Here is a 25,400-nt window from a genome sequence, read left to right as displayed (position 1 = left end):
GAGAGGCTTTAATTGCCTCCATGGTCAGACAGAAGTCCAGAAGGAACATCAGGCAGCTAATTTCAGTCAGCATCTAAATAGAAGCAAGTGGCCTTTTATTTTTTTCTTTTTCTTTTTTCAACTTTTCTATATTTTCTCCTGTTGTAACACTGGAGTAGTATGTTTCTCACAGCATTATTTGTGTTTTTGCAAAGTATTCTGTAGCAGTAGGCTGACAAATACATCTGAAGCACTTGTATATCACACCAAGAAAAGTTCATGGAAAACTTAGGAAGATTTTGACCTCTGCAAACTCAGGTGTGAGCATTGCTACTTCCAGGTAACAACAATAAAAAGATCATAAAGAAGAGAAATTTTAAACCATAAGTTTCTAATGTAAAAAAAGAAAAAAAAGCCTTTTTGCCTAAAAAAAAGTAGAAATTCCAGAGAAAATACAGAATATATAACTGGAGGCATGGAAGACCAGATGCATGAGCAGTGCAGGAGGTTTAAGCACCAGTGTCCTGACAGCCCAGAGCAGAGGACTGGCCTTAGGCAGAGGGGTTGTACCCAGCAATAAAAGAAAAGGAGACAAAAAATGCTCCCAAAAGCAAGGGAGCTCAGTCCTCCCCAAAGCACTGAACATGAAGCTAGCAGCACCAGGAACTACACGCAGGTAGGTCCTTCTTCACTCAAATAACTGCCACTGGGAGATGGACGAAAGAAGAGGAGACACCAAAAAAGGCAGCAAAGAGTAAAAAGGTTTTTATCAAGTCTCAGACAAACTACAAGGTCTAGGAAGGAGAGAATCATGAAAGCTTTTTTCCTCCGTGAAAGTACTGCATTAGTCATCACAGTAGACCAGGGGACACGAGAAATTTGAAAGGTTCTTTTATTATCAGGAAGAAAATAAAAAAAAAGTTAGTTTATATACCAAAAGAACTTACAAGTCAAGCACTTGTTTTCAGGCTTAGAACATTAGACCCCAACCGCCCCTTTGTCCTGTGCAACAGGGACAAAGTGATGACACCAAGAAAGCTGAAGTTCAATTTCCAGAAGAAACACCGCAACAGATCCTGTAGGACACAGTTCCAAGGGACTCTTATCACTCAGGACTTGTAAAGCCAGAGCAGACAGATCATCAGCAAACACAGTGTGGGAACAGCCCTCTCTTGGAAGGTAAACTGACCGGATATCTATAGGCTAGTGGTCATCTCCAGTGCCTGTGATCTATTACACCCCATTATTTTAATTCACTGAGACTTCACTCCCTCGCCAACTAAGGCTGCTCCTTTTTCAATCCAATCTCCTCAAGTTCAGCCTAAGTAAATCTCTGCCAGGCACTAAAAATGAAAGCAAACCTTTTTCCTAAATTAAATTTGCTAATTGAAGTCTTGTTTCTATGCAGCACACGGGTTGGAAAAGCTGGAATTGTGGTGGCATACGCTCCCTCTAAGCATTTCTCAACACCCTTGTAGTAGAAGCCTACAGAATGCTGCAGAAAAAATAATGTTGCTATTGTCACCTTGCCCCCAAAGTAAAGGAGTGTTGTAGAGCAATGCAATTCTCAAACACCTTTTTTTAAGTCTCAAATGTTGCTCTTACAGGTTGATAAACTTAAGAAACTGAAAACTATGAAAGAATCAGTGTGTTGACACAAATTTCATAATTTCTGATTTTTAAACTTTCATTTTAATGAGCTAAATAATTTCCATTAAAAAATTAGTTAACATAAAAGGGACTTTTGCATTTAGGTGTCACAGTTACCACCAATCCTACCACTAAATATGAAAACATGGGGTTGCAGAGAGGCAGGCAATCCGTTCACACAGCAAACAGGAGTATTGAACAATGGCCTCAGACTTGGAAGACGCCACTTAGAAGATAGAATATCTCCTGTTTCAATTGTAGAATTTGAGAAACGGAGGGATGGCAGGCAAGAGAACAAGGCAAAGCAATGAGACAATACAATGCAACAGAAGGAGTACCGCTTCAGAGCTCTGGCTTCAGCACTGTCTCAGCACTCATACATCAGCAAAAGAGGGTGTGAAAGGAGGACTTTGGCATATGGGTCGACTAACTATGTGCAGTCACAATTTAAACTGGCAGAAGCAACAGCACTGTAATTGTCCAGACATCTCCACTGGGACACCTCCCCAGCAGAGCTCTAATCCAGCAGCACGGCTCACATCATAAGGAGCTGCCCAAGCCAAGAAGTTAGCACTAAGTGACTGGAGAGACAAAACAAGATGAAATGTGGTGCCCTGGTACAATGAAAGGCATTTCAGACAGGCAATCAAAAGCCCTGATGCACGCATACCCTTTGCTCTGCTAAAAGTGGAAAATAAGCATGTGAAAGAGTAAATTTAGCTCAGAGTATCTGGATTTCTACTAGGCCCTCAGAGGTGAGGAGAGGTGAAAACAGAGTGAAGCCTTGATGGCTCTGAATCCAGATGCAGTTTTATTGGAGTGACAGAATGGGAGCCATGCCTCTGCCCATTGCCTTGAGGATCCTAGGGGACTCACAGCATTAATGCAGATGAACAGATAGCTTTTTATTTTTTTATTAAACATAGAGTTAATTATTCCTCCTCTTGGCAGAAAGCATACCCACAAGCAATGTGGATAGACACACATCAAGAAATGTGCAACTGGAGCAGCCCTCAGGAGTCCACTCCTCCCAAGTCACTCCCTACATTAACTTTAAAGTCAACTACAGAAGTAAAATTAAAAGCTGATGAAAGTGTCTTATTAGTGTCTTGGTTTTCAGGCACTTGAATGTGAGGTGGAATATTAGCAAAGATTATCTTCAGACATAACCTACTACTTTGCTTGCTATTTTAAAACCAATGGAACATTATGGTACAGAACTGGAACAGAAAAACGAGTGTAAGGCAGAACTGTGCATTAACTGGACACCACAGGGGCTGTCACAGACGTACTTCTTTTTGCCCTCATCTCCATGGGACCCTCAAGTCTCTGGATTCTTAGGCACCACTGATTAGTCATACTGTATCTAGATTATACAATATCTAAATCATAACCAATACAGTGCTCAGCCTTTTCTACTTCTTGCCGTTTGGGCCCACTTTCTATCTGATTCTTCACCCAAAAGGCTTTGATGACTGGCTCCAAAGACTCCAAAACTTCTTTATTCCTTCTACCTGTTCATAGTGAAGAATTCAGTATTTTCAGTAATGGGGCAGAAGCTGGCTGCCATGTTTGTCTGGGCACCAGAAGTCAGTAGATACATATGATAAAAAGCTAATAATTCTCTTCAAAACCACTCAGTGCTTAGCAGAAACTGTGATTACATGGACCTATTAGAATGAGTCCATGAAGATGCTGCAAGTGCCGCAGCAGTTCTGCTCTGGAGCCAGGCTGAGAGAGCTGGGGCAGCCTGGAGAAGAGAAGGCTCCTTAAGAGGAGACCTTAGAGCAGCTCCAGGGCCAAAAGGGGCTGCAGGGAACCTGGAGAGGGGCTTTGGACAAGGGCCTGTAGGGACAGGCCAAGGGGAATGGCTTGAACCTGCCCAAGGGGAGACTGAGATGAGCTCTTAGGCAGAAGCTCTTCCCTGTGAGGGTGCTGAGGTGCTGGCACAGGGTGCCCAGAGAAGCTGTGGCTGCCCCATCCCTGGCAGTGTTCCGAGGCCAAAGCATTCAAGGATTCTATGATTACGAAGAACAGCCAGTTACTAAAAGCAGCTGGTTACTTCTAAATTTTCACTGGACTGGATATTCAAGATATGTTCTGATATTCAGTACGTATCAAAGTATCTTGCCTTATTCCAGATGCTAAGGTTACTCCCAAGTAAATAAAGCCATCGTGTACAAATATTGTGTCAGGCAATGAAAAATCCTGTCATAGCTTAGCACAGGAAACTAGAGAGACCTGGCGCAGCTCCAAATATGGAAGAAGCAAATAGAGGAGCCACTTCAGTTCCACCAGACTAAATCTGGGACAAACACAGAGAAGAATTAAGGATGTAACTCACAGCCTGTTGCACAAGACTGATCATACCGAACAGAAACCTTTCCCATAGCTTTTGACCTTATACAAATAATAACCATAAACAGTGTTGAAAATGACTATTTAAAGGAAAAAAAAAAAAAACAACAATCAGTGATTGCATCAAAAGGACAACTACCTTACTAGATAAGCTGGCATTTCATTTGAAGATTTTTTGATCACTTGTACCCCTGTATCCTCATTTACACCAAAGAAAGCAGTGCATCTTATACTAAACCATGACAAGACAGTGGAAAAATACAAGGACCAAAATGGAGAATGGCAGGTAAAGAGTCAAACATTTACCTGATTTTCTGGTATTTCCTTTCACATTTCAGATCTGCTTTTAAATACAAGTATGCTAATGAGCTTTAATGGCACGACAGAGTACACATTTGTGGACTCATTTCCAGGTGGATCTTGCAAATACAACAAAGGAACATTAAGCAGCAATAGCATGGTGTGAGCACTCGGGAATCATCCATTCCATTAACTAAAAAAAATTATAAAGCACTACGGGTCATCAAGTGATGTAAAAAGTGGTCCCATGGGCATATATTTTTTACGGCAAGGAGTGGAAGAAAAAAAAAAGATCATATAAATCAGCTTGCTGGTCGTTAAACAGCGGACTTACCCAAGTCCCCATTGATTCCCCAGCAAATCTCTATGCACCAGTACACACTGTGTACTGGAGTACATACTAATGTACACGAATACTGTATGTATTCATGTAAAATATGACTATAAAAAGAAGAAAACCTCTTGGCTGAAAGTTCATAAACATCCATCTACCTTTCTGAATTCATTGTCAAGGGGTGATACTCGTAATCTAAGCTTTCTAGCTACACAGCTGTAATGTCTGTTCTACAGTTATTGACTTGCCTTTTTTTATTATTATTTTATTTTTCCATTTATCAAGAAAATCAATTTTTGGAGCTCCAAAATGAGTTTGTGAGGAAAGTAAAGTTTGTTTTAGTTTGGTTCACTACGTTTATTATGGTTTATGAATTCACATTAAATAGCTTAAAGTCTCCTGGGTTTAGGAACAAAAAAGGTAGGAATAGCAAAAAAAAAAAATAAAAGATTTAAGTCAGTATTGGCTAATTTTAGTTGGTTTAGATTAAGTTATACCCCCCAAATGATTAATTTATGAAAGCGATTTTCTGCCTGTATTAAAAAAGTGGCTATAGATTCAGGGAATGAGAAATTTGCAACATTTTAGACCACCACTGTGGTTTAAGCCTAGTTGGTAACTCTGAACCACACAGCTGCTCACTCACTCCGTTCTCCACTCCGCATGGGATGGGGTGAAAAATGGTAAGAACGTAAACGCATGGGATGAGATAAGAACAGTCCAGTAACTAAAGTATAATACCAAACTGCTACTATTACCACTAATAATGATAAGGGAAATAACAATGAGAGAGAATATAAAACTAAAAGGGGAAATAAAAAAAAAAAACAACCCATAAACACAAGTGATGCACAATACAATTGCTCACCACTCGTCAAACAATACCCAGCCCGACCTGAGCAGATCTGGGCCTTTCAGGGGAATTCACCCAGTTTCTATACTGGGCATGATGTGCTGTGGGATGGAATACCCCTTTGCCTACTTTGGGTTAGGTGTCCTGTCTCTGCTTCCTCCCTGCCTCTCGTACCCCTCCTCAGTGGCAGAGTATAAGAGACTGAAAAATCCTTGATCAGGGTAAGCACTACTAAGCAACAACTAAAACATCGATGTGTTGCCAGCATTGTTCTCAGACTAAAGCCAAAACACAGCACTGAACCAGCTACTAGGAAGGAGAAAAAAACCACAAAAACTTACAGCTGAAACCGGGACAACCACATTTTGTTTACTCTGTCCAATGCAGTATTTCTAAATTTTGTTATAGCAGATTTTCAATGTTTATCCCATAGTTTCTTAGAAGCAATACCTCCCAGTGTCATTCTAAATGACTGATTTAACTGTATCCTGGGCTGCATCAAAAGGAGCATGACCAGCAAGTCAAAAGAGGTGATCCTGCCCCTCTACTCTGCTCTTGTGAGACCTCACCTGGAGCATTGTGTGCAGTTCTGGTGTCCTCAACATAAAAAGGACATAGAACTGTTGGAACAAGTCCAGAGGAGGGCCACGAGGATGATCAGGGGACTGGAGCACCTCCTGTATGAAGACAGGCTGAGGAAGTTGGGGCTGCTCAGCCTGGAGAAGAGAAGGCTGCATTGGGACCTAATAGCAGCCTTCCAGTATCTGAAGGGGGCCTATAGGGATGCTGGGGAGGGACTCTTTGTCAGGGACTGTAGTGACAGGACAAGGGGTAACGGGTTCAAACTTAAACAGGGGAAGTTTAGACTGGGTCTAAGGAGGAAATTCTTTCCTTTTAGGGTGGTGAGGCACTGGAATGGGTTGCCCAGGGGGGTTGTGAGTGCTCCATCCCTGGCAGTGTTCAAGGCCAGGTTGGATGAAGCCTTGGTTGGGATGGTTTAATGTGAGGTGTCCCTGGCCATGGCAGGGGGGTTGGAACTAGATGATCTTGAGGTCCTTTCCAACCCTAACTATTCATTGATTCTATGATTCTATGATTTTCAACCTTAGTTCATCATAATCCAAAAATGCTGGTAGGCAATAGCATCTAATATTGTATTTCCTAATGTATTCACTTTTCTTTGTGCACTTATACAGATCTTTCAGAATGACCAGTGGATTTATAATATTATGAAAATAATTCAGCGTTACAGCTTCATTGTCTTCCTAAGTGAGGAGTTGGATTTCTTCCCACCTGAAGGATCTTAACCTTAGGTTCAACAGCTGGCCCAATAACTAGACTTGTATTACTCGAATACTGGGTCAAGTATTGTTTAACTTGTTCATCGATTACTTGGATGAAACAAATAGAATGCCTCCTCTGCACTAGGATATGGAACTGGGAAGGGTGGCTCACACTCCAGGGTGCTGTGCTGTCCTTCAGAAGGATCAGGACACTCTGGAGAGATGGGCAGAGAGGACCCTTTTGAAATGGATGTTTTGAAAGCCCTGCAAGCACAAGGTCCTGAATATGGGGAGAAATAGCCCCCCAACACCAGTACAGGATGGGGGCTGACCTGCTGGGAAGCAGCTCTACAGGGAGGGACCTGGAAGTGCTTGGTGGACAACAAGCTGCCCATGAGCCAGCAATGGGACTTTGCAGCCAAGATCAATGGTGTCCCAGCCTGCATTAGGAAGAGCTTTGCCTGCAGATTGAGGGACGTGATCATCCCTGTCTGCTCAGCCCTAATGAGGCCTCACATGGAATACTGTATCCAGTTCTGGGTTCGCCAGTACGAGACAGACAAGTCCAGTGTAGGGCTATGAGAATGATGAGGGGTCTGGAGCATCTCTCACGCAAGAAAAGGCTGAAGGAGCTGGGCCTGTTCAGCCTGGAGAATGTAAGATTTCAGGAGGTTCTGATAAATGTATACAAGTGTCTGAAGGGAGGGTGTCAGGATGACAGAACCAGACTCTTTTCCATGATGCCAAGAAATAGGATGAGATGCAACAGGCATAAATTAAACCACAGTAAGTTCCACCTGAACGTAAGTAAGAACTTCTTTACTCCGAGTGTGACTGAGCGTTGGAACCGGTTGCCCAGCGAGGTCATGGAGTCTCCATCCCTGAGATATTCAAGACCTGTCTGGCCACAACCCTCAGCAATGTGCTCTAGGTGACCCTGCTTGAGCAGGGAGGTTCGACTAGACGACCTCCAGTGCCCTTTCCAACCTCAACCATTCTGTGAAGTGTGGCAGTGCTGTTACAAAAACAGCAGCACAGCAGGAAGTGCAGTCACAATAAATACAAGGCTGTAATCTTTAAGCCCAGTTACCTTGTGACTTTAGAATCTCCTGGTGTTCTATCTAGACAAGTACAAAGCAAAATTTTGATTCTTATCAGGACAATTATAAACCAGTTCATGGTTCATTTTACTTGGGATTTTTTTAATTATTCCTCTAATACTGATGAAGCAACCTGATAAAACACCATGGCACAAACGGCACTCTCACATTCAAAGCTGAGGAAAACACTGATGGTGTCAAACACTGCTTAAAAATATTTTAAAATCTTTTAAAGCTCTTGAAGAAATAAGTTATTGCTTGACTAGCAGTTTTTTGGGGAGCATTTGGACCAACTTTCAGCTGAAGGGGAAATATGGCAATTGGGTTTTGTTTATTCTTTGGTACTCTCTCAACTCCTGCGATAAGCAAGGCTCCAGCAACAATTTGAGAAATCCCCTCCTTTTTGCCTGGATATTAACATTCAGAACAAGAGGGAAAGCTCTTTCCACTATAAAGAGAAGACTAGTGAGACCGTACGTAAGCTACCATCTAGTGACACATGCCATAACTCTGCATTAAAACTTTTTCATAAGATTAAGTCTTTCAGGAGCTCAAAGGGCTCCTCAAAGCTGGCCAGCTGCACTTTTCCACTGACCTCATCAGATAGGAGGTGTTTTCAACTACTTTGACAAAGCATGTCCTAACTATTCTTCTAGATAGTTGGTTGTTGTGCTTTGTTTTAGTTTCCCTCTCCATCCTCCAAAATAACCTCTGATTTCAGCCAGGACTGCAGAGAATGAAGTGCTGTAAGTATGAGGTAAGGAAGACAAATTGAAAAACTAATTAAAAGGCATCTGAATGTCCAAATGCTTCACACACAAGATTTTATGACACACAGCCCACGTTGGTGACTGGTAGAGAATACAGGTAAACTGGAAGTGTTCAAAGCCAGGTTGGATAGGGCTTGAAGCAACCTGGTGTAGAAGAGGGTGTCCCTGCCTGTGGCAGGGATTGGAACTGGATGAGTTTTAAGGTCCCTTCCAACCCAAACTATTCTGTGATTCTATGATTCTGTGATACTCACTGTTGTATAGTCTCTAGGCATCTGCTACTGGTGATTAACAAAGCTGGAACATTGGTCTGAATGGATCTATAGATGTGATGTAGATTATCTGTTTGGTTTGTTTTTTACAAGGCTATTATAAATAATTTCCAGAATAATTTTCTAATTAAAAATCATCACAACCACGCACAAAAGAATTCCTATCTCCTCACACTGGTCTCCAAGGGACTGGATGCTGAAGTTCAGGACTTTCCTTATAAAGGAACCTTTGATTCTACTTTTTATTTTCCTCTGAATGACTAACATTTCAGATTAAGAGTAAAGCCTGAAAGACTGATGCTACAGCAGTCTATAAATAGAGACATAGAACAGGGCAGTGTGGTTTCTATCTGAAATCCCACCAATTACTAGAAATACCGATAATCAGTAGTCTGTTAAATTAGGAGTTTTAATAAGACGCTGGAAAAGGAAGCAGCTCCCGGTTTCTCTCCAGTGCTTTCCTTTCCATTTCAGCCTGGAATACTTTTACAGCTGGAGCATGCCAGGGCTGTAAGGACCCTCAAGAAGTTCTTAGAAACACTGTATTTTCTTAGAAACACGGCAGGCTTCATGCATAAAATTCTTGACTGATTAAAAACAGTTTTCATTTGCTACATTTTATTTATTGAAAGCACTTTAAGACATGGAAGTACAAGGGGAAGGGCTTTTAAAGGGCAATATACTTTCAGTAACCCTGAGCAGCCTGTTCCATGCCGAGCTGACTGTTACCTTTTAGCAGTGACTGCTTTATTGACTGTTAATGCTTTAAATAGCATGGGGAAAACACACTGAGTCTTTTCTGCAAGAAAGAAAGATGCATGTTCCTTATACATACCACTGGTTTGGTAATTTCAACCTGCAAAGATATAAATGTTGATGAATTGTATGTTGCCAAACAGCACAGTAAGTACTTAAAATGCTGTGAACAGGCCTATAGTTTCAAAGTGACACTACCAAAGGTTAGGTTGTAATTAGGTGACAGAATGTTTTCCTACAGCCTGCCTGAAATATTAAAGATCACAATCCTTCCTTTAAAATCTTTAAAGAATGAAATCTTGCACAATGGGAGACTAAGTGAAAGAGGATCTGTGCTGTTGACATGAACACAGTCTTCCACTCCTGAGGACAGTGCAATCACACATGCCATCATCGACTTCTTTGGATGAGAACATCAGGCTGTCCAGAAAGTCTGTTTAGATGCAGTATCTTGTACATCATACAATAGATCAGTAAGATTCAGTTTTCAAGGGTTAGAATATTGAACACAGCTCTCCTACCCCAACCATCATCTGTGTAGTAAGACATTTATTTGCTCTGCCAAGCAATGATTTAACACAACATACAGGAGCACGAGACCTTCATTTCCCCTCTCGCCCTCTCTTCCTTACTCTGTCATGTTTCCATCTGCCAGTGCCCTGAGTCAATGACGTTCTGCCAACACTGCACACTGACTTCCTCAAAAAATCCTTTGCAACCCAACACAGAAATTCTGCTCACTCAGGAATACATGTCCTTCAGAGAGCAAAATACAATTTCTGCTTGAAGAAGTTGTTGCCAATTTTAAATGCCATACACCCTATGTTTCACCTTACAATATGCACCATTTTCACACGACCAGAAAAGAAATAAAACCCAGAATCATCAAGGCCCCTGCAGAGATCATCCAAGCCCAGTGTCCTGCAGAAAGCAGGGGAAGCTTCCAGCAGCTTGTGGGTCATGAGTATCTCCAAGGTGGAGCCTCCATAGTCTGCCTGGGCAACTGTTGTACTAAAAATACTTCTGCTTAAACAAATATCCAGTATCTAATTTTGGGCACACTGCATCTTGTCCCGTTCACTGTCTTTCCAATAATGAAAATTTGATCAGTTGTCCCAGTTTAAGCTCCCCCAAACCCAAACTTTGCACCATTGCTGCAGGGATATAAGATCAGGACATGACACAAAAAGCACAGTTCTTCTTATGAAAATCTCAAAATTACAGAGCTGGATGCTGCACAGGGAGCACTTACATATATGCATCCACTTAAAAAAGAGTAACTGAAGTGATTTTATTATTTAGTGGTTGCCAGTAACCAAGATCAAGGCCAAATAACAACTTGAACTGGCAAAAAGTTCTACTTCACAAAGCGAGGCTCTGCAGGCTGTCCCTGAAGGAGAGACTTGGTAACAGAATGACCAATTTCTTTGCATCTGTGGGGTTCTCCATCACTTTGGGTAGGAGTCATAGTACAGGAGCACATAAGCTACTGATGACGTTAGGTTAACCGGCCAGAGATTCATACAGAAAAGTGGTGAGAAGGAGACAGATTAGGAAAGAGCTGACTCTCTTATTACCTGTTCTAATCTGGTACCATGAGAAAATATGCTTTTCTAGCTGGTGGAGAAGGGTTTGAAGGAGGGGAAGTGGTCTTCAGAAAGAACCATAAGACTGAAAAAGGCATCAAGTTCATGCAGGACTGGCCAGACCAGCTGAGAAGAGCTGCCTGGACTCCCTCCCAGTGCAACTGGTAAGAGTTTAGGAACACACAGGATGACAAAAAGTTGTAAAGCTCATGACTGAACTAGATTGAACTTCAGTTTTATCTCACATCCTCATGTTGTTCAAAACGTTGCCTGACAGCAAGACTAAGTAGCGCTTAGACTGGATGCCTGGAGAAAAGTACTTCTCTTTTGATTTGACAGATTTTCTAACCTTTTTCCCCAATAATTAGACAATTGAGGACTCACTACATCCTTCTACAGACTGATGAAGAGGCAAAAGACTCCTTCAAAACTTCAGACAAACATCCTTCAGGAAGATATCTGTGAAGTCAATGAGAAGATATAAGTGCTCTCAAATGCCTGGTAACAAACTTCTGTTCCTTTTGCAATATACCTACACAAGCGCTTTGAAAGAAATACAAAGAGGCTGCCAGTTCCAATAAGCTGTGCGATGAGTTCTTGTCTACAAAAAAGTTCCTAAACAATAAAAATTTGTACATTTAGTGCCCTACAGAAGTTTGGGAGGGGGGGAGGAGGGAAGGAGGGTTGTAATCTTCAATTCATCAGAAAAGCAGTTAATTCCAAACTTCAGAGGTTTTATCTGTTTTGAAGACAATAAATATGCAGTAGATAAAGCAACAAAGAAGTGATTAGACATATTTAAACAAGAATAATACCTTGTCAGAAATAAATTACTGTCATAGAAGTGTCATATCTAGCTTTACTTCTTTTGAAGAGGGAGAGAAAAGAAAACCCAAAGCACTTGAAATGCTTTTATGTGCACTTTTTGCTCCTATTTTTTAAGAAAGCATGGTCTTACAAAGAGTATTTCCACCAATCCAAAAGGTAGGAATGTTTCTCCCTACCTGCTACCATGACCTTAGCTGTCCGACTGATGATAGCTCCAATGCCTTCTAGAGATGCTTCACACTGGTAGAGACCTTCGTCTGGCTTGTGGTGTCTGGAGTGGACTATGTTTTGTATCAGGAGTGATCCATTTGCCAGCTGCTGTCTCCTTTCATCTACTGCCAGGTTTAAGAAGACGGCGTCTTTCTTCCATTTAATAACTGGGGCTCCTTGATCTGATTCTGCAACGCAGTTCAGGAGCACGTTGCTTCCACGCATGGTGACAGCATCTGAAGGCTCAGTCAAGAATTTCAGCGCTGTAAAAGCCTTAAACTGTGAACCTGGAACAGCAAAGCCATAAGAGACAAGGAGTAAATATTGGTCATACATTTCTGTGGAGGAAGGAACATATTGTATTAGATACAGAAACAGTGTAAGGAGCTACAATACAGCCCCCATAGGCATCACAAACACAGCTGGCAAACATAAGAAATTAGCCTATGTTTCTCTGCAAATTATAAACACATGCAAAAAATCCCAAACACAAATCACGTTTGTTCCATCAAAACGTATTTGTAGATAAATTGGTCTTTTATATATAAAACACAGAGATAAAGCAAAGCTAAAAATCTATACAACTATATGAGATGGAGATTGGCATAAAATCACCATACATCTTGAAGTTTACTTAGAGAATTGAAACCTTCTCTGGCCAAATGTCCTAAGACGCATTTCAATGTGACAAGCACAAAAATACTGCTGGACCTCACATGCTTTCGTCCCATTTATTTGCTAATAGTAAACACAGCAAGACTGCAGTCTCACCATCTATCTGACACAGTGCCCAAACCCTGGGCATCGTGGATCATCTTTCACCTCACCAGAACAATGTTCTCCTCACTAGAACATTCCCCTCACTAAAACTAGTCTGGCCACCGATTTCCAGTGAGACAAGACAGACTATGTGAGCATGTCGTTTGTACATGGGAGAGGCAAGGGAGGTATTGAGATTGCCAATGCTCAAGCAGCAACCAGCCCTACCACAGCACTGAAAATCTGAGATTTTTACCTCCTGCAAGGATGCAGGGGCTTTGGACAAGGGCCTGTAGGGACAGGCCAAGGGGAATGGCTTTAACCTGCCAGAGGGAGATTGAGATGAGCTCTTAGGCAGAAGCTCTTCCCTGTGAGGGTGCTGAGGCGCTGGCACAGGGTGCCCAGAGAAGCTGTGGCTGCCCCATCCCTGGCAGTGCTCAAGGCCAGGTTGGACACAGGGGCTTGGAGCAAGCTGCTCTAGGGGAAGGGGTCCCTGCCTGTGGCAGGGGCTGGAACTGTATGAGCTTTAAGGTTCCTTTCAACACAAACCGGTCTGTGATTCTACAGTAAATCATAAAATCATAAAATAGTTAGGGTTGGACAGGACCTTAAGATCATCCAGTTCCAACCCCCTGCCATGGGCAGGGACACCTCACACTAAACCATCCCACCCAAGGCTCTGTCCAACCTGGCCTTGAACACCACCAGGGATGGAGCACTCACAACCCCCCTGGGCAACCCATTCCAGCGCCTCACCATCCTAACAGGAAAGAATTTCCTCCTTATATCCAATCTAAACTTCCCCTGTTTAAGTTTTAAATCAGCCTGTAAAGGCAGAGGGAGATGGTCTCAGACCACAGCTACAATATAAAGTCTGCTACAGAAGAAAAAGTAGAATTATTAAACTGCTTGAGAACATGTGGATGCAGTTACACAAAAAAACACAACTCAAAGAAACATGAAGTGGTCCTTTATCTCTACTGCATCGAGTGTTTTCTAATAATTGACCAACAGGCAAAGCACATACAACGTGTATTTTTAGATCACACAGGTTTCTCAAGTCGGAGTGGCTATGCTTGAGTGAGAAAGTTTCCACTATATCATAGTAAAATCAATGGATTTGACACACTGCTTGCCTATCCCCCCCAGTCCAGGGGCAGCACATCCAAGGGTTTCCTGGTTTAGGTGTCAAGCTCTGGTTCCCAGACAGGCTGCTCCCTAACTTCCCTCAAACACACAAAGTGGTGCCAGGAGTAGCACCACTGTTTTGTGCTCCCATGTATGGGGAATGGAGTTTTCAGAAAGCTGCATGTGAATGCAGAAATGGCTTTTATTGCCTTTCCTAGGATTTTAATGAATCCTTTTACCTCATTAGAGCAAATGAAAACAAAAACTTGCACAATAAAAGGATTCAAAAAACCTTTTAGTCCTAAGAAAACAATTAATTAATTCAATTTTATACCTCAAACCAAAGATTTCTATGAATATATGTAACAGTGCATAAACAGCTAGTCTGCATTTTCTTTACATAAATTAATTTTATTGTCAAGTACTTAGTTCCACCTATACACTAATTGGCGTAGCTGGGTACCAGATTTTCCTTCAAAGCAAATACAGAAAAAAGTGTGGCTTCAAAAAGTTAATAACAGTTAGCAAATGAGAAACAAGAGTTGGAAGACTTAATTTGAAGAGTACTTCAGACACAATAAGAACACCACCATTAGAACTTAGAATAAAATGTATTGTCTAATAACCTCAAGAAGAGTAGTCAAATTCTGGTTTATTTTTCATATGCCTTGTAATGCTCTGATTTCAGTTACTTAAAGCATAATGTCAGCATCAAGCCTGAAAGCTCCACATTGGCACTTTTGCCCTAGAACACAGGTAATATTAAGGAGGTATATTTACAATGTGTGAAAGAGTAGTTGCTCTAAAAAGCATGTGTTCCTTTCTCTTCTCCAAAAGGCAACTGTGTTCTGTTTGTAAATCGCAGCTTCTCGTTGGACATTTTATTTATGTCACCACCATTTATAACACATTTTAACACAGCTGTTTATGACAGCATGTTAATGATTTTATGTGGCTATTATCACAAGTAAATAATACACTTCTACAGGAGAAATGGCGTTATGACAGCTTCCACTGCAGCAAATGCAGAAGTTACAGAAGATAAACAAAGATTAACTTTCTTTTCATGCAATTACCCTTGCAGTTCAGTTGCAATTTCAGCTATTCACATCTTTTGCAAAAGGCATATTTAACCTAAATTGCTTTACTACAAGGAAGCTAACAGCTTGAATAACCTGGAAAGCATTCTGAATGTGAAGAAAATTCAAATCTTCTTGGAAATACTATTCCAGGAGATAGAAGTAATGGTGACATCTGAAAAATGGAAGAAAAATTACAATGTATTTTCTGAAGAGATTATTTGGTAAGATAAGAATCTAATGGCCACATTTTTGTAGAATGTAGGTGATGAAGGAGAAAGGTAGAAGAGTATTTGAAAATCCTATTAGTACCTGTATTATGCATACATATGCAAATATGCATTATGTTCAAATATTTGCATATTTGAACTATTAGCTAAGTTTATAAAGCCCAGCTGCAATGTTACACCTAAGAACTTTCCCAGAAACTTGTCATCTTATTGGACCCTTGACTTCCACAGAATTTTAATCCTAATTTCTACCTCAAGAAGCAGACCCTAAACCTCATTCCTCTAGACCAGGTTATAAGGAGGAATAGGATACATCTAATACATAAATGTATTTCAGCACCTAAAAAGAATATAATTTCACAAGCTCAGCCTCTGTTAAGGGAGAGACAAATCCCTGACATGACCAGACCAGACCACAACACACCTCCATGCCTTCCTCCTAAATGCATATATGCATAAAACTAAGGACTGTCACCTGAAGAAACAAAAGATTCACATATCAACTTAAATAAAGCTTTAAACTTTAACTGCAATGAGAAAGCAAACTCTGCTAGCACAATTTCCGAAATGCATATTGAACGTGCTCTAACAAGGCTGAAGTAATTTTCAGCCCCTGTAGAGGACGAGGAGCTACAAGACACAGCCCAATTACTAGAAGACTACGATTTGCCCCAGAAAAGAAAAAAAAAAAAAAAAAAAAGGTTATTTACCATTTCTTATTAATTGGTGGTTCTTCCCAGGGGAACATGATTTCTCTGTGAAGATTTCTATATTCATCCTGAATTCACTAAGGACATTGCATACTTATGTGTGTGTATATATATACATACACCCTGAAAAAAAAAATTTGCTTATGAAATAATTCCTAAGACACTGCAGAAACACAAATGAGTGTAGTTTCTCCAGCAACTTTTTTTATTGGTACATTTACTTTGAGGCCTATGACAAGCTTAATAAAGCATTTCCCTATATCCCTTTTCTCCTGTATAGTATCTCTCCTGTTTGAAGACATCAGGATTTAAGTTCATGCTCAATCCTAAACCAGACACCACCAACTGCTTCCCCAGGGTAAGGCAGCTGAGGAAATGGGCAGATCAGCCCCTACTAATGAGGCTCCTATAGATCCAATGGATCCCTACTGCCTAAAATCCCCTTGCTCTAAGAAGAAGACCAAAGCAAAAGAAAGCTCTAGCTTACAAAGCTCTTTCCTCCTGAGGCACTCACTGCAGGGTGCTTTCTTTTTCCATATAGTCCTCCAAAAGGAGGAAACAGAACACTTCATGCCTTCACCCCTGCCTGGGGGAAGTCAAGGAGGAAATTGAGGAGAAGACCTCGAGTTGAAAACCAAGGAGCCAGGAGCAGCCTTTCAGTCTCCTATCTGAGTATGAGGCTTGCAAAGCACAGCCCAGCCAGCCGTCTCTCCAGCTACCTACTGCACAGCTTTTTAATATCTAAAACCTGAAAATGATGAAAAAGTTCTTTAATATCAACCCTGGTCCTTGGGCAGCTCCTTTGCTGTTGTACATTACAGTAAACATATCGAAAATAGCTGCCACTGTAAGCTACTTCGCCATTTTCATAAGCAGAGTAGGGTACTCATTTTAAGACAGAGCTGCTAAGCCTACAATTTAATCCTTATTGCAGCAGCTCAACTGAAACAGAAAGCAAGGATGCAAGAAAACAGGAAGGCAGCCAGGGAGGAGAATTAAGAGATAAAGAGCTCTTCTAAAACTTGCTATAGAACATGCTCATGTTTTCTGTTTTCAAGTTTTGCTCTCTGTGACAGTGGGTCTCTCCCTTTATCTGGCATTTTTGGTCATGCCCTTTTTCATATCCACTTACTTCGATGCTCCAAGACATTGAACATCTGAGAAAAGGCTACGGTCATTAAGAGTCACCAAGATGTGGCACTTGTACACATTTATACTGAGCCCTGGAATAATGTTCCCCATCATGGTCTGCAAAAACCAACCTACACTCATAGCAGTTAACACTTCTTTCTAGTCCCTGCATCACTACAAGGCATTCTTGCCTTCCGTGGGACTTGCTTCCAGGCTCCTTACCTCTCAGAGGCTTTAAAAGTCAGAACAAGAGAGGGCAGTACAGTTAGAGCTGCCTTATCTGTTTCAGTAAATTCACCTTTCATATGCATGCTCAGAGCTGTCACTGAAGGTCCAGCATGCTCGTATTTGAAGAAAACAGACTTAAGGACATTAAGGGCCCTGCAAATGTGAGGCTGCTTAAACTGACGGGTCCAGGGCAGCTTAGTGCTTTCTCTTTGCTCTCACTACAGAGAGCACAGAACAGCTACAAATACAGATTTATGAGATCTATGGCTTCACTACAAACTTGAATAGAAGCATCACAAAGATTAAATACCTCCTACACAAAGCTACCGTGTCAGCTATTCCAAGCACATCTGTGTCAAACAAGCCTGTAGCACTGCTTGGAGATCTGAAGCTCCAAGGTCAAGGAGATTGCCCTTAGCAATAGCCCACACATCCTTTAACCAAATAAAGGAGAAGAAAACTTGAAGCTGAAAGACCCCATCCTTGGTCCCTTGCTGCTTTAGCAACCAAGACATTACCCTACGTGAAGACCCACTTTGTGATACAGGAGTAAAACTAATGGGCTTCTCACCCTGACAGCTAATATCAGAGGAACTTCAAGGTTATCATTCTCAAGGCCACAGAAGAAATTAACATTTAAAAGATCATCTCTGATGTGCTTCTTAATCAGTCCCTTGCTTTGAAACCTCCACTTTCTCTTTCGGCTTTGTGAAATGCAGTCTTCCAGGGTGGGTTTTCTTTTTTCTTCCCCTTCATGTTCTGCATCAGTTGCTTCCATTATAGGGAGGGAAGAGATGTCACAGTCGCAGAAGCATTTCACTGGGCCACCCCTGGAGCTTTCTTCTTTTTCAAATAAACATTAAGAAATAAGACTTTTGCACACAGACAATTTGAAATCTGTGAATGCAGAAATACCTCCCAGTCCAACCGGCATTTGGTAGTGGAGCTCTGTAGCTGAACTACGTCTATTACAATGAAGTGTATTTATGGACACTCAGAGTATACGTTTTCTCAGAGGATTATTTTTCCCCTTCATCTACACAGCCTGTATAAATTAGCTTAATAGTGAGGCTAATAAGCATTTATTTACATTCTTAGGTAATGCAGAATATGCAGCAAAACTTGATAGTTTAATCTGTTTGCACAAAATACAGTAATACGAAGCTTAATATATATTAAAAGGAGAACTCTTGTTTTAGTGTTTTTATTATAACTTATGATGTGCCTTCTGGGGTGTTAAATATTTCATTTCAGTTCTACAAAATTTTGAAAATCTAGCCTTATGGCTGCATTTGATGTTCAGATGTGGAAATTAAAATTTCTGCTCCAAGAAATGTACAACACAACACACAAGTGTGTGGTATGTGGAAATATCGCTCAATCTTTATGTAAAAATCAGCATATACTTTTGATCAGGACTTTATCATGACATTCCAAATTGCTAATTTTTTAAATGGTGTTATCACAGGATTTTGGACAGTACTAAGATAAAAGCACTTGAAAAAACAACTCCATTATAACCCTTCCATATTCATTGAATCTCTAGAAACGCATAGAGACTGGCTGTCTGATTTTCACCAGAAAGCTTTAGTGATTTATCAAAAGCTTTTAGGTGATTTATCACTAAGGGTGGTGTCTCCACACCACAAAGTCCCACTCCTTATATCCAGAGTGCTCAAAATATCCATTGTGAAGAAATTTTGTTCTCATAACTGACGAGCATCACCTAGAAAAAGGACTTTATTAGGACCACTTCTGAGACCACTGAGCAGATTGCCTGTGTCCCACATTCAAGCTGCCCCTCTAGCGTCAAATCACAGTCACATTAAGAAAAACCCCAACAATAAATAAACCCCTTGTCAAACCAAACAAGCTGAGTTTCATGGGTAGCTCTCGCCAAAGAAAGAATGAACGACCCTCATGCAACACATGGGTTTGTCACATCACTTTACACACTTGGTGCTCAGATTTAGTTTGGCTGTAGATGTTATAGATGTTAAAACAACTCTGATGTGATAAGAAAGATGAGAACACAAAGGCAGAAGACCCTTTCCACTACCCATCTTACCACTGAGGTCTCCAAAAGCGCTATTAATTGATTGGACCTTCTTGACTCCTTTCCCAGCAAAGATATTTGGGATAACCCTCTCATTCAGAAAACAGTCCAATGGCTTAAGCAAGCTGACAGCTGAGGACATTGCAACTAAATGGGCACTCCATCCCTTCCTCCAGCACCAGCCATACACACTGGGACTTCTGTCACTTTGGTTCTAGCAAACAGGAAAACACAGAGACCCATCTTGACCTGCCAGCCCTGAAAAGAAAACCACTTTTCTCAGAGATTACTTGTAACTGAACCATAAAACACAAGGCAGAGGGCAAGAGCACAACCATTTGGATCACCTCTGTTCTGGAGCCAGGCTGAGGGAGCTGTGCTGATTCAGCCTGGAGCACAGGAGGCTCCTTATGGGGACACCTTAGAGCAGCTCCCAGTGCCTGAAGGGGTTCCAAGGAGCCTCAAGAGGGACTTTGGACAAGGGCCTGTAGGGACAGGCCAAGGGGAATGGCTTTAACCTGCCAGAGGGAAGACCGAGACGAGCTCTTATGCTGAAGTTCTCTTCTGAAGAGAAGCTGTGGCTGCCCCATTGCTGGCAGTGTTCAAGGCCAAGTTGGACATACGGGCTTGGAGCAAGCTGCTCTAGTGGAAGGTGTACCTGCCCATGGCAGGGGGTTGGAACTGGATGAGCTTGAAGGTCCCTTTCAACTCAAACTATTCCATGATTCTATGAGTCAGCCGAGTGTGGCCCAATAGAACAGGGCTGAAAAGTCAAATCCATCCTGACAGTTACCGTATGTCTAAAGCTGTCTACCAACACCATTTGTCTCATCTCAGAGATCCTACAGCACAGGCTTCTCATTATGAGAAGTTATGAATGAAATATTCCTGCTCTGAATCTTCAAAGCTCCAGCCTTCTTCTAACAATGCTCAGTCTGCTGAATCCCATAGATGCATTTTATATTTCAGAACAGCAGAAGAAAATGCAGAATAGACACTGCAAAGATGCCTGGCTACAGATACGGAACTAAAAAAAGCAGAACAAAGAGAAATGATTTTGTGGTATATAACTGTAGAGGCAAAAAACAAAACAAAAAAAAAATCATCTAAATTATTAAATTGCATTATTATTAGATTGAATCACCTAGGAGGGAAAAAAAAAAAAAAACACAACACATGGGGAGGGTATGAAGGGATAAAGAGCAAAGCAGTAAGCAACACCAAGCATGAGTAGGAAGAGAAAATTCTCCAGGGCTGTGGTGAAAGAACAACCAAGAAGCAGGGAGAAAGAAAGAAAAGAAAAAGAAAAAAGAAATCAATCCAGCAATGAATCCAGGCCAAGCAGAAAAGGGCTAGGAGGGGAGAGTTTAGTGGATTGTAAGCAGGAAAGTGCCCAGAGATCTGGCCAGATGCAAGTTTCTACCAGCTAGTGTAGAAAAAGTCAGGTTGCAAGAAGGAGACATAAGGCAACAGAATAGACATCCGTTGCTTAGATGAAATGGCAAAGGAAGGCTGGAGAGGCCAAGGACATGGGAACGTATGTATAGGAGAAAGAAGTCAGGTGAGAGATAGAATAGAGAGGAGGATGAAAAGATAATGAAGAACAAGAGATACTGAGTTAAAACATCAAAAACACACATCAGATGCTGAAAAAGGAAATCCCCTGGAAGAGCTCTAAGCTAGAGACAGGCAGAGAAGCAAAGACAAAGCCAGAATTTCCAGTTTGATTTTTTGTTCTTTTTTTTTTTTGAGATGATGCATTTAGGGGAGAAAAGAGCAGAGAAGGAGCAAGAGTGAAGAGAATTGGGGAAAACAAAACAAAACACAAAACCCATCCTCCATGAATGTGAACTCTGTGCTGAATTTAAGCTCATTATAGCCCAGAACAGTCAATAGCCCAAATAAAGCTGCTCAAACACACATGGCAGTGCTCAGAATAAAACCACTTCTTGGGAAGACAAAACATTTAGACAGGAGTTATTTTGTTTTCCTATTTGTTCATTTCTTAAATGCATTCCTCCTTCCTTGGAGGCCATTTAGTAATGCAATAAATTAATTTGTACTTTAGAGTGAACTCTTTAATCCTTTTTGTTCTTTCCCCTCCCTATCAAATGCATACTACTGAATTTGCATGCATTAGCATAATGAAACATTAATTACATAGTATTTTGGATAGGACAAGCATAGAGCTTCAATCAATCTCAATAACTTGCATCAAGAAGGTGAAAACCACTGCCCAAGCTATCAGGACAGCATAATAGACACAAACACATCAACAACGCCTGTTTCCGGTGTGATTTAAACCCAGCATCTGAAACAAAAACACACTCAGAAAAATTACAAAGAAAGTAATAAATATCAATTATGTTAATGATACACAGACAAATTGTTTTCTCCTGGTTTTGTTAGAAACTAGAGTTGTGTTTGCACTGAAGGATGAACGGGACTGATCTGGCACATCCGACCCCCGGGGTAGTTTATCTCCTTCAACATATTGGGGGATACAGCTGCCAAAAATAACGCATGTATGCCCTCCAGCAGCAAGCCCCAGTGGCCTCACCCAGACTTCATAGTGCGCCTGCATCTCCTTATGCACACCGAAGACTGACACATGCATAAAGCAAAGCAGCACCCAAGGTAGGGGAATAGGAGGTCGGTTGGCCCTCCTCCCATTACTGTGATACCATATCTTTGGTACGATGCTCTCTCTAGTCCCATTTCCAAAACAGACAATCCCTCATTCAATCCTTGAAATTAAAATTCTCCTACTTCTATTTAGCAAAAGGCTTCTGGGAGCACCAGAATGATGTTCATTAAGGAAACAAACTGCAGTGCTACAATAATGTATGGGAACATTAAAGAAACAAATGGGGACTTCACTGCAGACGTAGAGCCCTTCCCTCTTTACACAATGAAAGCACAGAGCAAAGCTGATGGACTGTGTGCCCTGAATGCATCATTTCAGCTTTTGAAAAACACAGAAGAATTAAGATTAAAAAAAAAAAAGAGGGGAAAAATGTCTAATCTGAGCATAATCTGAGCCATAAAACATCCAACAGCAATTGAGACCGCTGTTGTGAGGGATAACCAATGAATATCAAACTGCTCCCATCACACTCCCTTAATGCATGAGCCTTTTCAGCAGGAAAGAGAAAAGAAATGCCACTCCATTTACTTTCATAATAAATCACAGCTTCCTTGTTTTACCTTCTTTTAACCCCATGTCTGTCTCAACCACAGTAACAGAAAAATTGAGAGGCTAGAATAGATGACCTCCCAAGGTCCCTTCCAACCTATTTCACTAGTCCAACAAAACCAAACAAAAAGGAAAAAAAAGCCCATCACATTCCCACAAACCTAGAAAGAATCCAGACCTTGGGGAAACAAAACAATAAACATCATTAGCTAGAAAATGAAGCTCTCCTTTGGGAGTGTCACAAGCTCCAGGACAAAGAATTTGTCTCCAAATGAGCACCTTACAGTTTAAGCATATGCCTACATCCCTTCTTCTTAATTTCCCATCAGCACTAAAAGCACTATTTTTGTTTCACAGGACAAGCACGACAACTAAACCTTGAATTTCTCGTGGTTTAGAGATCAATCCTGACCAGTCAGACTTTGACCTGTACAGTGCTGTTAAGTGAATTTAAACCCACAAATTATCTGAGCCATGAAGTCTGCCTCATGACATGGTGTAAAGCTCTTCCTAAAAATCACAGGACAAGAGAAGCAGCTTTCAAGGCAGATCAATATTCAGAAGTGTTTCATAAAGATCCGGTGAAAAACTACTAAATAGGAATAGACTTCAAAGACACCACAGAGCCTAGAAGGGACATTAAGTAATGTCCAAAGCTGTCACTATGAAATTACTTGCAGGATGTATAGTTTTTGTGTGGAAACTGGGTTTCTGCACCCCACACAGAGTAAGCAGTATTTCTCATCACACTTGTCCGTCAGCTAGTAATGTCTTCAGAGCCCCTTGTTCTCTGCCAGCTACTACATAGCAATTAATTGAGCACATCTTAACAAGTTGAAAAAATGGAGGGGGGGTGGTGGTGGAAATAGAATAAACTCATCAGATTTATCTCATTCACCTCAGCTTGGGTGGCTGGCAACAAGAATGAATGGCTGGCTCCAGCAAAGAATCAAAAGTCATTCTCACCTGTGACTGGGAAGGGGATAAGGAATCCCAAACTGATTATTCTGTGATCAAGCAACCACTTCCTTCTTTGTTAGTAGCGAGGTTTCAAGGAAAACAGCCTTATATGGTGAAAAACAAACCATTTCTGCCCACAAATTGAAACACCTCAAATGAACCCTCCAGCACTCTAATTTCAAGATGTGATAAAACAATGGATTTGTTTGTGCTGAGCTAGATACAACATCTATTTCAATGTACTTCCCAAGTTCCTTACCAAATTGTACGAAACGATATCACTTCAATCATAGAATCATAGAATAGTTAGGGTTGGAAAGGACCTCAAGATCATCCAGTTCCAACCCACCTGCCATGAGTAGGGACACCTCACACTAAACCATCCCACCCAAGGCTCTGTCCGACCTGGCCTTGAACACCGCCAGGGATGGAGCACTCACAACTTCCTTAGGCAGCCCATTCCAGTGCCTCACCACCCTAACAGAAAAGAATTTCCTCCTTAGATCCAATCTAAACTTCCCCTGTTTAAGTTTTAACCCGTTACCCATTGTCCTACCACTACAGTCCTTCACGAAGAGTCCCTCCCCAGCACCCCTATAGGCCCCCTTCAGATACTGGAAGGCTGCTCTGAGGTCCCCATGCAGCCTTCTCTTCTCCAGGCTGAACAGCCCCAACTTCCTCAGCCTGTCTTCATACGGGAGGTGCTCCAGTCCCCTGCTCATCCTCGTGGTCTCCTCTGGACTTGTTCCAGCAGTTCCATGTCCTTTTTATGTTGAGGACACCAGAACTGCACACAATGCTCCAGGTGAGGCCTCACGAGAGCAGAGTAGAGGGGCAGGATCACCTCCTTCACCCTGCTGGTCATGCTCCTTTTGATGCAGCCCAGGATACAGTTGGCTTTCTGGGCTGCGAGCGCACACTGAAGCCAGCTCACATTAAGTTTCTCGTTGACCAGCACCCCCAAGTCCTTTTCCTTGGGCTGCTCTGAATCTCTTCTCTGCCCAACCTGTAGCTGTGCCTGGGATTGCTCCGACCCAGGTGTAGGACCTTGCACTTGTCATGGTTGAACTCCATAAGGTTGGCATCAGCCCACCTCACAAGCGTGTCGAGGTCCCTCTGGATGGCATCCCTTCCCCCCAGCGTATCAACCGAACCGCACGGCTTGGTGTCATCAGCAGACTGGCTGAGGGCACACTCCATCCCACCGTCCATGTCACCAACAAAGGTGTTGAACAAGATCTGTCCCAACACCGATCCCTGAGGGACACCACTCATTACTGGTCTCCAGCCGTACATTGAACCATAGACCACAACTCTTCGCACGCGGCCATCCAGCCAGTTCTTTAACCACCGAGTGGTTATCTATCAAATTGATGTCTTCTCCATCATTCAGTGTCTCTAGCATTTTGTTTGTTTATTTTTTAATTTGCCTCCAAAAGACTAATGCTTTCTGAAAACATGCTCAAATTTTAGAGAAAACGGAAAACAAAGTTATATGCTTTGTTTTAAAAGCGCATCCTGGATGTTGGATTTGAGAATTTAGAAGCCTGTTGTTTCAGAGTTAATGTTATTGAGCTCTTTCTTTTTGTTTTGCTTTATGTTTCGTCTAGGGGAATAGCGGTAGTACAGTTCTGGGGTAGAAGA

The 25,400-nt window shown here is 41.6% G+C and overlaps 1 protein-coding gene across 1 annotated transcript in view; it reads right to left on the bottom strand.

Annotated features, from left to right (window-relative positions):
- The window catches only part of DCC (DCC netrin 1 receptor), a 615,473-nt gene that overhangs the window by 380,198 nt on the left and 209,875 nt on the right, over positions 1 to 25,400 (bottom strand). Inside the window, exon 2 of the mRNA XM_065661552.1 lies at positions 12,246 to 12,566. Coding sequence (XP_065517624.1) covers positions 12,246 to 12,566 — 321 coding nt within the window. The remainder of the gene's footprint in view (positions 1 to 12,245; positions 12,567 to 25,400) is intronic.

The sequence above is a fragment of the Lathamus discolor genome, chromosome Z, assembly GCF_037157495.1.
Source record: "Lathamus discolor isolate bLatDis1 chromosome Z, bLatDis1.hap1, whole genome shotgun sequence".
Classification (NCBI taxonomy): domain Eukaryota; kingdom Metazoa; phylum Chordata; class Aves; order Psittaciformes; family Psittacidae; genus Lathamus; species Lathamus discolor.
This window is presented reverse-complemented; position numbering and strand designations above follow the sequence as displayed.